This window comes from Pygocentrus nattereri, chromosome 23, assembly GCF_015220715.1.
Source record: "Pygocentrus nattereri isolate fPygNat1 chromosome 23, fPygNat1.pri, whole genome shotgun sequence".
NCBI lineage: Eukaryota > Metazoa > Chordata > Actinopteri > Characiformes > Serrasalmidae > Pygocentrus > Pygocentrus nattereri.
In genome coordinates this window covers 27,497,627-27,511,417 of record NC_051233.1, presented here as the reverse complement: position 1 = coordinate 27,511,417, position 13,791 = coordinate 27,497,627, and the positions used below count along the sequence as shown (strand labels likewise).

The window sequence follows — 13,791 nt, the reverse complement described above, 5'->3', positions numbered from 1 at the left end:
ACATAGTCACCATCCTCTAGAATGGGGAAAATAAGAGAGCCCTATCATTGGCTGATAGGATGGACCAGGATGGACCGCAATAAATGAAGTGCCCTCTAGAGCAAGTAAATTCAATAACGTGTCTTAAAGAGTGCCCCTCTGGTGGAGAAAACATGATGCTGTGCCCTATAAGGTGCCCTTACAATGGCTTAAACCTGACATTCCCTGTTGTTGTTCTCTACGCTGTCCCAGTATGACTCCCAAATGATACAAACATGATACAGTGCCCAATTAGGTGCTCCTCTAATGGAGAAGTGCCTCTCCATTGGATGAAATGATGTGGTGATGTGATGCCACGTAGGTGCCCTCACAATAGCATGAAGTTGACATATTCCCTACAGATGCCTAGATAAAGTCTTCCCTACAGCCTGCCCTCCAGGACAGACTTTCATATAGTGGGTACTGTCAGGACAGTTAAGGGCCGCCGCCAAAGACTTTTCAAACTCTGCTTACACTCAAAACATATTGTCTGGCTGCCAACAAATCTTTTCTGCATTTGGTAGTAAAATACAAATTGTTGCCAACAATTACACAAAGTTTAAAATGATAATTCTTGTTGTTAAACTTCTATCTATTCCATCTGTTAACGTTTTGAGTTGTAGCCATACCCCCTCTAGAATGTTAAAATGTCAGAGGGGGCTTAAAACAGTCTGAGCTGTAACCCTGATGTCCTACTACAGTGTATGAGGGAGGCAATACAGCAAGCTTTACCCATGACGCATTAAGTCGCATTAAGATTCCGTGCTAACCTGTAGACTCAATCTGGAAATCAAGCAGAAGCGTAAAAGTCCGTCCCTAAGGGAATTATTTTAGGGTAATTTGCCCCAGAGGACTCATATCCATAAAGTGCCCATAGGACTTCAAAGTTGGCAAGAAGAAAGAAAACTAAACATGGAAAACCTGCATGAATGCTGTGAGAGGCTTCTCATTGATAGATATGGACTGGCTTGTCTTGCAGAGCCATAGATTGTATTATCAGAGTCTGGTGCAGGTGTATCAGTAACATGGTCAAGAATGCTCATGAAGTCTACTACAGTGTGCAGGTGTAAATATGACTTACTCATCATGGTGATTTCCAGAAAGAGAGATTGACGATGGTGATAAAAGGAGAAAACATGGTTTAGCCTCATTACAGTTCTGTAGCAAATAGACACATTATGTACATTTAAAACTTACTGGCGGAACCAAATGAGTCAGATCTGTGATTATTAGCTATTCATTTATAATATTCCTGAAAATATCTCACAGTATTACGCTTTTTAGTGGGTCACGGTTGAAAACACGGTTGAAAATGAAAACCGACCGCAAAAACAACGCAACACCAAAAACTTCATGTTACTTTCGCTTTCTCATGCAGCTGCTTCAGGTCACGTACTTACGAGTGTGTAGTTTTCATAAAATATCTTATGACAACATTGTTGTGAGGATTGGGTTGCATTCAGCCATAACAGCATTCGAAATGTTAGGTGCTCTTATGAGATGTAACTCATCCCAAAGGTAGGGCTCCATCACTCCAGAGAACACAGCTCCACTGCTACACAGCCTCCAATTGTGGAGGGCTTTATACCCACTAGCCGGTGCTTGGTACTGAGAATGGTGACTGTAGAAAGAATAAAGCTGTTGCAGAGTCTGGCAGTGGTGGCACGGATGCTCTGGTACCTTCTGCCAGACGGCAGCAGTGAAAAAAGTCAGTGTGAGGGATGGATGGGGTTGTCCACAATGCTAGTGGCTTTCCAGATACAACGTGTGGTGTAGATGTTCATGATGAAGGGAAGAGAGACCCCGATGATTTTCTCAGCTGTCCTCACTATATGCTGTAGGGTCTTGCGGTCTGAGGTGGTGCAATTCCCAAACCAAGCAATGATGTAGCTGCTCAGGATGCTCTCCACAGTCCCCCTGTAGAACATGGTGAGGATGGGAGGGGGGAGATGAGCCTTCTTCAGTCTCCGCAGGAAGTGGAGGGCTCTCTTGGCTATGGAGTTGGTGGTGATGGACCAGGTGAGGTTATCTGTGATGTGGACACAGCTCCTGATGATTTCCACAGCAGAGCCAGTGATGTACAGTGGGGGGTGGTCACCTTGCACTCTTCGGAAGTCAACAACCATCTCCTTAGTTTTGTCTACATTCAGAGACAGACTGTTGGCTCCGCACCAGTCTGTTAGCTGCTGCACCTCCTCTCTGTACAATGACTCGTCGATCTTGCTGATCAGACCCACCACAGTCGTGTCATCAGCAAACTTGATGATGTGGTTTGAACTGTACTTTGCACTACAGTTGTGAGTCAGCAGAGTAAACAGCAGTGGACTGAGCACACAGCCCTGAGGGGCATTGGTGCTCAGTGTGGTGGTTCTGGAGATGTTATTTCCTATCCTGACTAACTGAGGTCTCTCAGATAGGAAATCCAGGATCCAGTTACAGAGGGAAGTGTTCAGGCCCAGCAGGCTCGGTTTTCCAATCAGCTGCTGAGGAATGATGGTGTTGAACGCTGACCTGAAGACTAGCATTCTGACGTAGGTGTCTTTATTGTCTAGGTGAGAGAGAGCCAGGTGGAGTGTGGTGGAGATGGCGTCATCTGTTGAGCGGTTGGGGCGATATGCAAATCGCAGTGGGTCCAGTGAAGGAGGAAGCTGGTCTTTAATGTGCCTCATGACAAGCTTCTCGAAGCACTTCATGATGATGGGAATGAGTGCAACGGGACGGTAGTTATTGAGGCAGGACACTGGAGACTTCTTCGGCACAAGGATGATGATGGTGGACTTGAAGCACGTTTGAGTGACTGCAGTGCTCAGAGAGATGTTGAATATGTCCATGAGAACATCAGCCAGCTTTTTGGTGCATTCTCTGAGCACTCTACCTGGTATGCTGTCGGATCCTGGTGGCAATTTTCCAAGTAAATTATTTCAAATCTTGTATCCAAAATAATATTAATGCGTTGGGGGAAGTTTCAGGGGGTTTCCAAATGTTCAGAAACGGCCCTGACTTCAGGACCAGGACTGAGAACCACTGACTGATAGGGCACTGAACCAGAGCTAGAGATGGGCAGTTCTATGGTCAGAAGGGGTATTCTGCAGGGTTTATGCTCGTTTTGAACACCAGGTGGCGCCATAGCCTTAGTTTTATCCGATTTCTAGCGTCAGCACTGAGTGTGTGCAGCAATAATCGTGCATCACCTGCTTTGAATCATATTTAATATACACGGAGTTCATGCAGAGGCAGCAGTGCAGCTTTATTAAATGAGAATGAGCTTCATTTCGATCAACATCACCTCTGTTGTTGTTCTTCACTGCACATTGCTGTAGGATTTTAGTGACCAATGAAGCTCATGAAGGAAGTGAGGCTGGAAGAAAAAGGGAAGAAGGTACAGACAGAAATGATTCTGATCCCGGCACAACCACCTCACGACAGATATGGCTGAAATGCCTGCTTCCCGGGGGGACCACAGGCTGCCTGAGGAGCTCAATGGGTCTCTTTCCTTTGTGCCAGTGACAGCGTTCACACAGACGGTGTCTTCTAACTTCTCACTGGTTTCTCACCGGTTTTCTCTAAACCTTCTCTCAACAGCTTTTCACTATGTTCATGATCAAAAACCTCAGCTTATAGAACACCTGCAGTCAGGAGATTTTACATGACGATTCCTAATCCTCTTCGGAGGGATTTTACAGAAGGATTGCCTAGTAGTTAGATTTGTGCTAGATTCTGTACTAAAACTGACCTGGAGATTTACAGTAACAGTAAATTGTGTTTTCCTGATCAAACGATAAAATCTATAAAATCTGTAAAATCTAACGAGCGTCTTGACCACCAAAACATTTTGATGATAACATCATCCAAAGGATCGATTTTTGGCTTATGAGTATGCAAATTTATGCAAATATTAGTAGATGACGTGTCTTTACATGTCTGAATGCTGACTACAATTTCTCATTATACATTCATCTCTCTCTCTCTCTCTCTTTCTAAATATATATATATATATATATATATATATAGAGAGAGAGAGAGAGAGAGAGAGAGAGAGAGAGAGAGAGAGATTTAAGGTGCCATTTAAGGTGGAACGGAAATTTGGAGGCCGTGGGAAGTCGTGGCGTGGCTGGGAAGGCAAGTCTGCTTGTTTTCTTCACGTCTGAAAAATACCAATTAGGGTTTGCCTGTTTTTCCTCAGTCAAACCACACGGTGTCCTCAGGAGCAAAACCACACACACACACACACACACACACACACACACACACACACACACACACTGCGTGTAGAAGGTAATTGTGTGTGTGTACTGACAGTTTTGAAGAAAGAGTTACACACACACACACACTCACACACACACTCCGTCTGTCTATTACCGTCAGGACGCTCAGTAGGTGGCTTATCCCTGGACATCTAGAAGGGGGTCTCTGTCTAGACAGACAGACAGACAGACACACACACACACACACACACACACCTTCTTAAAGGGGAATTCCACTGATTTCCCAAAATGTCTGAGCAAATGAGTTGCTGAGGTGTAAAAAGGTCATCCAGGGTGGTTTGATGTGAAATGGTTCGTTGCGGAGAAACTCACCCATCGGATTGTCTCTACTGTGGGGGTGATAGGAACCAGAGGTTTCAGTGATCACAATGCAAATATAGTTTTTATATGAACAATTTTGAAATGACCTGTGAATCTACCCGTCTTTTTTCTAAGTGAAGTTGATAATGATGAATTTAGGGCTGAACGATTTGGGTAAAATATCTAGTTGTGATTTTTCTAACTGATTTTAACTCAAATTGAAATTGCCCTAAGTTTTGGTCCAAGCAGACCAGTATCTACATTGTTTGCTTCTGATTGATCTGGCTCATCTACAGACAATTCACCAGATCTGTCTTACATCTTCCCACTTAAAACTAATTAAGACAACCTTGTTTTTTACGTTGGGTATGATTAAAAATATAAATTGCAGTCTGTCAAATCTATAAGCTTTTCAACTAGTCTCAGCCATCTGGCACCATATAAGTAACCATTTCCTGTAGTAACATCCTGTGATTTAGCCTTTGAAGTCATTAAACGTTTGGGAAGTCTGGTTCCTACCATTTCCATTGTAAATAATTCTAGCTCTGCAGGTTTTCCAGAACGGTATTAAAAATCATTCAGCACGACTTTGTTTACATCATTGTTTACATCAATTTAATTACACAGAAATTTTGAAAAATCAGTGGGATTCCTGTTTAAGAAAAGAACTGTGGTGAAATAATACACGACACATATCCGTTTTTTTCCTTTCTTTTTCACCTTTTTTCCATAAAACAAAGTGACATTGTCTACATCACAGGCAATAATCATGAAGGAATTTCTGAATTGAACAGAAATTTCTACCATAGTCATTCCATACAAGCCCCATGCCCACCCAAATCCCAACCATTTCCCCCTTATACACAGAACTACACTTCCCAAACCCTTTAGTACTCTCTTTAGACTTCTTTATACATCATTGTCATTGAATTCTTCATATTACTACATATATATATATATATATATATATATATATATATATATATATATATATATATATATATATATATATATTAGTAGGATAAATCTCCATAAACAGTACCCTGATTGTACATATCAAACCCTTTTTCCAACAAATGGCAGGTGCTTTGAGAAAGCCAATGCTTTCTTTCTTTTCCTTTATTACTATTTTTTCATTTTCTTTGTTTTTCTGGAGTATACAGAGGCCTTAGCCATATTTCTACATCACTGCAGTTTTGCTCCACAGATCGAAGGCCAGAGACACGCAATTTTCTACACATAACCAGACTACGGAATCTTCAGACTCAAACTGTTCTAGAATGAAGACTCGGGCAGAATTCCAACCATTCCAACAGTTCTAGATTGACGAAGCAGGTAGAATTCCAACCATTCCAGAGTAAAAACTTCCAACTGCTCAAAAAATGAAGATCCAGATGAATTCCCAACTGTACAAACTGTTTCTTAAAAATTAAGGTTCTCAAATGGTTCTCGAATGTTTAGCATTATGAAAACCCGATTATAGGTGCAGAACTTCTTTTTATAAAAATATTTCTTTACATTACCATCAGTTGAAAGGTTCTTTAGGGCAACGGTTCTCAAACTACTCCTCAGAGCCTCCTAGACAGTCCCAATTCTTGCTCCTACCTGTCTGCATAGGGATACAGCAAAAAACGTGGGCCATTGTGGACCAGTTTGAGAGCCTCTGCTTTAGGGAACCAAAAGCGGTTCAGCATCCAAAGAACCCTTCTTGGCATCTTTATTTCTTAAGAAGGAGGAATCGCAACTGTTCCTGTTCAAATGTTCAATTCTGATCAAAATTCCGACCATTTGTAGAATAAGGACTCGGGTGGAATTCCAACTGCTCCAAACATTCCAGAATGAAGATTCAGCTGGAATCCCGACTGTTCCAACCAAAGGCTCAGGAGGAATTCCAAATGCTCTAGAATAAGGACTCTAACAGAATTCCGACTGTTCTAGAATGCAAAGCGTCATTTTTTACAGCTGCCGTGTATTACGTGAGAGCTAATACAGACAATAAGGCAATAAAAGAGAGATTAAAGTAATCAGACAGTGGCCACAACCTCACACACACACACACACACACACACACACATCGCAAGAGCACAGAGCACACACACTGAGGACCAGAGAGACAGACCGAGTCACTCACACCTCACACACACGTTCATTTAAGTTTGAGATGTTTTGGTGGCCAGCCCCCCTGATGGGTTTAAGAGGGCTTAAGTCTAGTTTTTGTAGTGAAGAAAAAGGCAATGGGGTTCTTTAAGTCCATCCCATGCAAAGCAGGACCACCTGGCTCTTCTTTTAATCCAGAACGGAAGGAAGAAGATGTTTGCCATCAGTAGAGACGCAAGATGACAAATGAAATGAATAAGCCGTGAGTGCAGAGTCTTCTTCAGGATTTGTAACCACTATAAGCTAGGACCATGTGCTTGTCCTAAGGCAGTCACAGTAAAGAGAAATTTCTGTATAAATGAATATTCAAGGTATAAACAAAATCATTCAGAGTGGTTGGATGTGAAGCACTTCACTGTAGATAAACCTGAAGTATCAGAATTCTTTACAGTGGTGGTGATAGGAACCAGAGGTCTAAAAATAGTATAATGCCTCTAAAAGCTCCCTCACAGAAAACTATTCCATTAAAAGGTTATCAATATCCTGCCTGATCTCATAGTAAAGAGTTACTTGCAGGGTGTTTTTAATGTATTTACCACTATTGTACCATTATCAACTTTACATATAAAAATGTGTGTAGGTTCGCTGGTCATTGTAGATGGTAAATAAAACGACTATACTTGTGTTGTAGACACTGTGACCCCTGGTTTCTATCACAACCCCTGTAAAGAAGTCCAAGTCAGTGAGTTTCTCTACATTAACCATTTCACATCAACCACTCTGAATGACTTTGTTTACATCTCAACATTTTAATTTTGCAGAAAGTTTTGCTCAATAAGTCAAAATCCCCTTCAAGTGTTTATAGCCGCTTATATCCTTCATGGCATCTGCTAGTTTGTTTCTAAGTCTAAGACATGAGCATTTGACCACTTACAGATAAAAAAATGCTTTTGAAAAATGACTGATCTTAGAAAGCGTTAATGCCTGGCTCTCTGAATCCAGTATGCACAAATTAGTGTTGATCTGTGAGTAAATACATAAAAAGGTATTGGCACTGAGATTGGCGCAACTTGTTCTTTGCAACTTATAACATGGGAGAACTGAAATACATCTGTTAGAAAAGTGCAAAGGCAGTCAAAAACCATTGAGTCGAAAGAAGCAGTTAAAAAAGCTAAGATCTAAGAAAAATATCCGTTAGGAAAAACGTACGGCCATGCTACAAAATGTCAGCAAAGTGGGGAAAGTGGAGCTAGAGGAGTTTCAGAGAGGCACCGCTGTCTCAGCTTCACAAAAAGACCCTGTTCCGATGTGAGCTCAACGTTTTAAAGCACTCCTTCGGACGCCCACAGGCTTAGCGTAAAAATTAGCATTCGAAAACAACGAGAGTAGCAGGATGAAGGAAACATGCACGTTAAAGAGGCCCGGTGTGTATAAACAAAGTGGAATATTGGTGTGTGCATGTATAGAGAGCTCTAAAGTCCAGAGACAGGACATAAAGCCATCAGTCAGTGGGACTGAAACAGATTTAACTTTAATCCCTCACTGTTTAGCATCTGTGGCCCAGCTGTGTGTGCATGGGGGGTGGGTGTGTAAGACCATCGTAAAGCTAGTGTATTTTTGTGCATGTAGAAAATATCTTATTCAGAACATCAGGCTATTTGATGTTCTGAAAAAAAATGTATGCTTCGAATCTGGTTTGGTTCTGAAAGTGTACATCAGTTTCACATGAATAATATATATGTAAATACAACCCTTGCCTTTAGGTCAGTTACAACTGTCCTATATTTTATTCGTATAGCTGTTTTTTCCGTGGATGTGCAGGACCACAGTCCGGCTGAGTGTGGGTGTGAGTGTGTAATTGTCAGTATTGGTCAGACTGGGGTGATTTGAACTGCAGCTGAGTAGAGGAGGCACTTGAACGTGTCACTGTCAGTTGAGAACTGCACGCCTGTCTGTAATGTGTTTATCTGAACACTGAAAGACGTGCGAGTGTGTGTGTGATATATAGAGTAAAACTGTAGAATATTACTCTATGTTGCGTATTAATACATTGTAGTTACCCTGGCTAATAAAAACTATGAGCTAATACACAGGCAGTCAAAAAACAATAGCTCTGATGTGCACCATAAAGACAAAAGATATAGAAAGTAGACAAGCACGGTTAGTGAATGGATTAGGTTTGTCAAATCAATGGCAGGTGAAGCTGCAGGTTTCCTTTCACGAAATTGGCCCATCTATGCTCCACCCACAAATGCGTTTTCTTGTAGTAACTGTAATCGTTGCTAGGTTGGACAAGATTTATAGATTGCTGTGAGAGATCCTGTTGAAATAAATGAGAAACAGGCCGAGACCACAATGGCTGAGTTTGACTGGGCCACAGGCCTAAGGATCGTACTGCGACAGTAGAATTTAACTGGGCCACGGGTCGAGATTTTGTATTGTGTCAGCACAGTTTGATTGCGACACTTCCTACTTGACTTGGCCACAGGTCGAGAACTTAATTTCACACTCCACATTGCCAAACCTTAACTGGGCCATGAGCAGAGATACTTCGTACCATAGCAGTAAAGTTTGACAGGACCATGGGCTGAAATAATTCACTCAACTTTGCCAAAGCTTGACTGGGTCACAGGTAGAGGGTCTTCACACTGTCACACTGTTGGCTGTCAGGAATGTAGTTTGGTTGTAGTTGTAAAGCGTCCTTTACTTTGAGAAAAGGCACTGTATAAATTCAATTAATTATTATTATTATTTTCACACTATTTATCAATTGGTAGAATGTGTTTTTGCTAATGTCCTGGAAAGCTTGTCCAACCTAGCAGTTGTTGCTATGAAAGAACACATTTGAATTATGGATAGGTCATCAGCTGGCTCACAAATGCTATTGCTTGACTGAAAGAAAAACCTGCCAGTCACTGGACCTTTACAGATAAGACTTTACCCCCTGGCTATTTAGTGCAACGTGCAACTGGGGCTGTCCAGCGTATTGTTTATTGATTTCAAAAGGTTTGCCTGTTGTGAAGATCTTGACTAATCCGTTCCAAATGTGCATTCCAACAAAATCCAATATAAGTAAATTATTTGGGTTAAAACAGCGCAGGACCGTGATTCAAGTCCTTTTTCAATAAATTGCAAGGTGTATCACAATACTCAGAAACATAATAGAAGTAGTAATATTTTGTCCCCACCATGCAGCCCTAATGTGATTCAATCTTTACACCAAGGTCTCATTGTTGATTCCAATGTATTTTAATATAGATTGCAATCTGTATTTCAGAATTGCGATATTTAGTAATATAACTGCAACATTAGTGTTTTATTCATATTGCACATCCCTATCTGAGCAATTCTTTTTGACTGCCCGTATATAAGTGGAGACTCACACACTCACATACGCACACATGCATGCATACACACACAAAATAATCTCTTATTCAGACTCTCAAGACATCTGAGTGCAGCCGGTCAGCTGATGCCGCCATGCTATTGAGGATAATGGTACTGTTCTCCAAGTGCTTATGAGTTAGAGTACTGCAATATAGGCAGACAGTTTGAGGTCTTGCTGTATGGTTGTTTTGTGTATGTGCGTATGTGTGTGTATGCGTGTGTGTGTCTGTCAGTGTCTGTTTGTGTATGATTTAAGGTTATTGAGTTTGAGTATAGAGGCACAGCATGGCTGAGGCTAAGATGATGCTCATCAAGCACACACACACACACACACACACAAACACACAATACTGTGCAAAAGGCAGAGACACCCTTTACTTTTTTAATTTCCAATCAAAACAGCCACTAAGTATAAATTGTTCATTTTTCAGGTGATATTTCTGAGAAGATTATATATAAGATAATCCACTTGCATGAAAATATGTAAAAAATCAATTTTCTGATCTGAAGTTCAAAAAAGTAATATGAAGAAGAAAATGGGATTCCTAGCAATCACCTGCAAGACCTGGCAAAGCATCAAAACTGTCCTCATCAGCACTTATAGCTTTCATCTTTGAGAGAGAGGAGAAAATCAAGCTCCACTCTTGACTGAGATCTCAAAAATTCCACAGGTGTTTCTGTGAGAGGGCAACACTATGAGTCTGAAAGGATGTGTAGCTGTCAAGAAGCATTCAAACCCCAGAAAGTGCAACCAACTTCTAAGACTGAACTTGAGGTGTGGAAAATTAATGCCTGCCGATTTCTTTGAAAAGCCTGAAAGCAAGACTCCTGAAAAGAATGGAAGCTGTGATAAATGCAAACAGTGCACACACTAAATACTGAAGTATCTGATATTATAATTAGTTGTTGAGGCTTCTGTGTAAATTTCTGTTAAATATATTTTTCCTGCTTTTTTACCTGAAGCAGAAACGTGAATAACGTGTGCTAAATGGCCATTTTGACTGGAAATTAAAGGAATGAAGCATGGTCTTTGACCTTTCTACAGTGCTATACACCTCATCAAACACAATAAGGCAATCAGATTATACAAACTAATACACTATTCGCGCTGAATTATCATTTCTACTCACTCTCTCTCTCTCTCTCTCTCTCTCTGCCTCTCTTCACTCTTTCTTTTCCACTCTCTCACTCTTTCTCAGGAACACAAAGTGACGGACAAAGCGAGACGGCAAACAGAAAGCTTTTTTTCCTCGAACAGAGCGCATCAGGACCTGTGTAAAAATGGCTACAATCAAAAATGAGGCACTTTTTAAAAAGTCATATATACTTCTCTCAGCAATATTATGTATACTATATATGTATCTCATCTATCATTAGACTATGTAACATCTGTATTACAATTTTTTTTTTCAATTTCATAATGAACGAAAGAAGAAAAAAGGAATATCATTGGCTCTTGGTTGGCAGTCAGAGTCGCTGTAGTCCTTCCTGATTGGCTGAAGGACTGTTCATCTCAGTGTTCACAGGGAGATATGACCACTAGTCTTTTGGCAAATTCTGTATCGATTGTAACCGATTGCGATGAAAATCTTACGGTGAGTCACATTGGGTAAGCCTCCATACCTGTGCGACTCACAGACACACACACACACATACGCACGCACGCACACTTACACACATACACACACACACACACAGATCAGTGGAGCAGACATGGACCAGCTTTTGGTTCTTCTCCAGCAAGAAGGGAGATCAACACTCTGTAAAGAGAAAGAGAAAACAAAAGGTCACCTTAAGAATAAAATGACAAGTGAAAACATCTAGAAACACAGTCCCATGCAAATGTTTGAGCAGCCCAGGTCAAATGGCTTGATTTTCTTAGTGAAAATAGGTCATCATACTCCTTGTCCACTTCATTAGAAATCCATCTTTTACTTATGCTCACTAGTCAGTTTATTAGAAACGCCAACCGTATAGCTTCACTATATTTGTGGACATTTACAGACTGTAACCCCCATTCGTCACTAAGCAGTTTCTGACTGCAGGACTGCTGTTGACCACATATGATTTGGGCAGCATAGAAGTGACATGGTATAAAGAACAAAGGAACCAAACTAAGTGTGAATATTAACAAGCTAGTAATATTCATGATATATGTGTACCACAAACATATAAACAGAAGCTGTGCCCAAAGGCAGTATCACAAGGCCTATCAGCATGTTCTAATGCTGTTAGGGGTAAATACAGCTCATGTTAGACTTAAACAGGTGATGCAGTCATGTTTGGGTATAAAAGTAGCATCTAGGAAAGGGAATCTGGAATAGCATCCAGGGAACCTGAAGACATCTCTATGTGAACAGCAAAAGGCCAAAAGCCACAAGTCAAAGCCTGTGACTCTTGGGCCCTCAGATGGCCCCACATTAAAAACCAACATGCCTTCGTGATGCCAAACACTGTCTGTCACTGCATCCACAAATGCAAATTAAGACTGTATTATGCACAGTGAAAGTCACTTCAACAATATCCAGAAACACTGCTGACTTCTCTGGGCTCAAGCTCATCTGAAATGAACTGACACCACAGTGGAAACGTGTATTATGGTCTGATGAATTGACATTTCAGATTGGTTATGGAAATAATGTACATTGTGTTCTCAGGGCCAAAGAAGTGAAGGACCATCCAGATTGTTACCAGTGTAAAGTTCAAAATCTGTCATGGTATTGGGGCAGTCTGTCATGGTATTGGGGCAGGGTGGGGGTATTACTGGGTAAATTGCACATCTGTAAATGCATCATTGATGCTAAACACATTTTGGAACAACATATGCTGCCTTCTGAACGTCCATGCTTACTTCAACATAACAATGCCAAGCCACACACGCACATTGCAACATGATGGCTGCACAATTAGAGTGAAGGTGCTTAACTGGCCTACCTGTCTCCTACTGAAAGCATGTGGCGCATTATGAAGTACGGTGTCTTCAGTCCTCAAACGATAATTAAGTGTTGTTAAAAGGAAAGGTGATATAACAGAGTGGTAAACTTTTTTGGAACGTGTTGCAGGCATCATACTTGGAATGAGTATGTATTTATGAAAAACAGTTCATAAGGTAACATCATTAAATGTTGCGTTTTTGTACTGTTTTCAATGTAATACAGGTCAATCAGAAATAACTAATCATTGCTTTCTGTTTTCATTAGCATTTAACTATCTCAACTACTGTGGCATTGGGTTTGTATAAATGTCATAGTATATTCACAATAGGGTCACAATTTACAAACCATTTTGTGAGTCAGGTGATTAAACAAAGCAATTTTCAGCATCCTTCTGCCCACAGTTTTGAAAGTGTACTCAAAAGTAGATTTTTGGCAGCACAGTCTCTGTTATGTCTATGTAAAAAAAAACAATGTATTCAATAGTAAGAAGTTCAGATCAAAGGTCAAGGACAGTGTTGGGTAAGTAGTATGCAGATGCTTTGCTACATCAGGAGCTGGCCAATCTGCCACTATTAGAGTAGAGTGATGCTGCTGTACATTATGCAGAAGCCCACCTAAGCAGCATCTAGCTTATGGTTCAAATCATACATATTCAAATGAACTAAAAACTGCTTTACTTTTAATCGCAATGTATTCAGACTTTTTTTCCAAGTTACTTTGGGCCATTTGGGTACATTCATCATGAAATTTACAACAAGCCCAAAACTGGAAAACAACAGAAATTGGCA

The 13,791-nt window shown here is 40.8% G+C and overlaps 1 protein-coding gene across 1 annotated transcript in view; it reads right to left on the bottom strand.

The window, feature by feature from the left end:
* Positions 1-5,701: 5,701 nt before the first annotated feature.
* The window catches only part of si:ch211-284e13.4 (insulin receptor substrate 1-B), a 31,845-nt gene continuing 23,755 nt past the window's right edge, over positions 5,702-13,791 (bottom strand). The window contains exon 3 of the mRNA XM_017697672.2: positions 5,702-11,827. Within this exon, the coding sequence (XP_017553161.2) occupies positions 11,820-11,827 (8 nt within the window). The 3' untranslated portion in view covers positions 5,702-11,819. The remainder of the gene's footprint in view (positions 11,828-13,791) is intronic.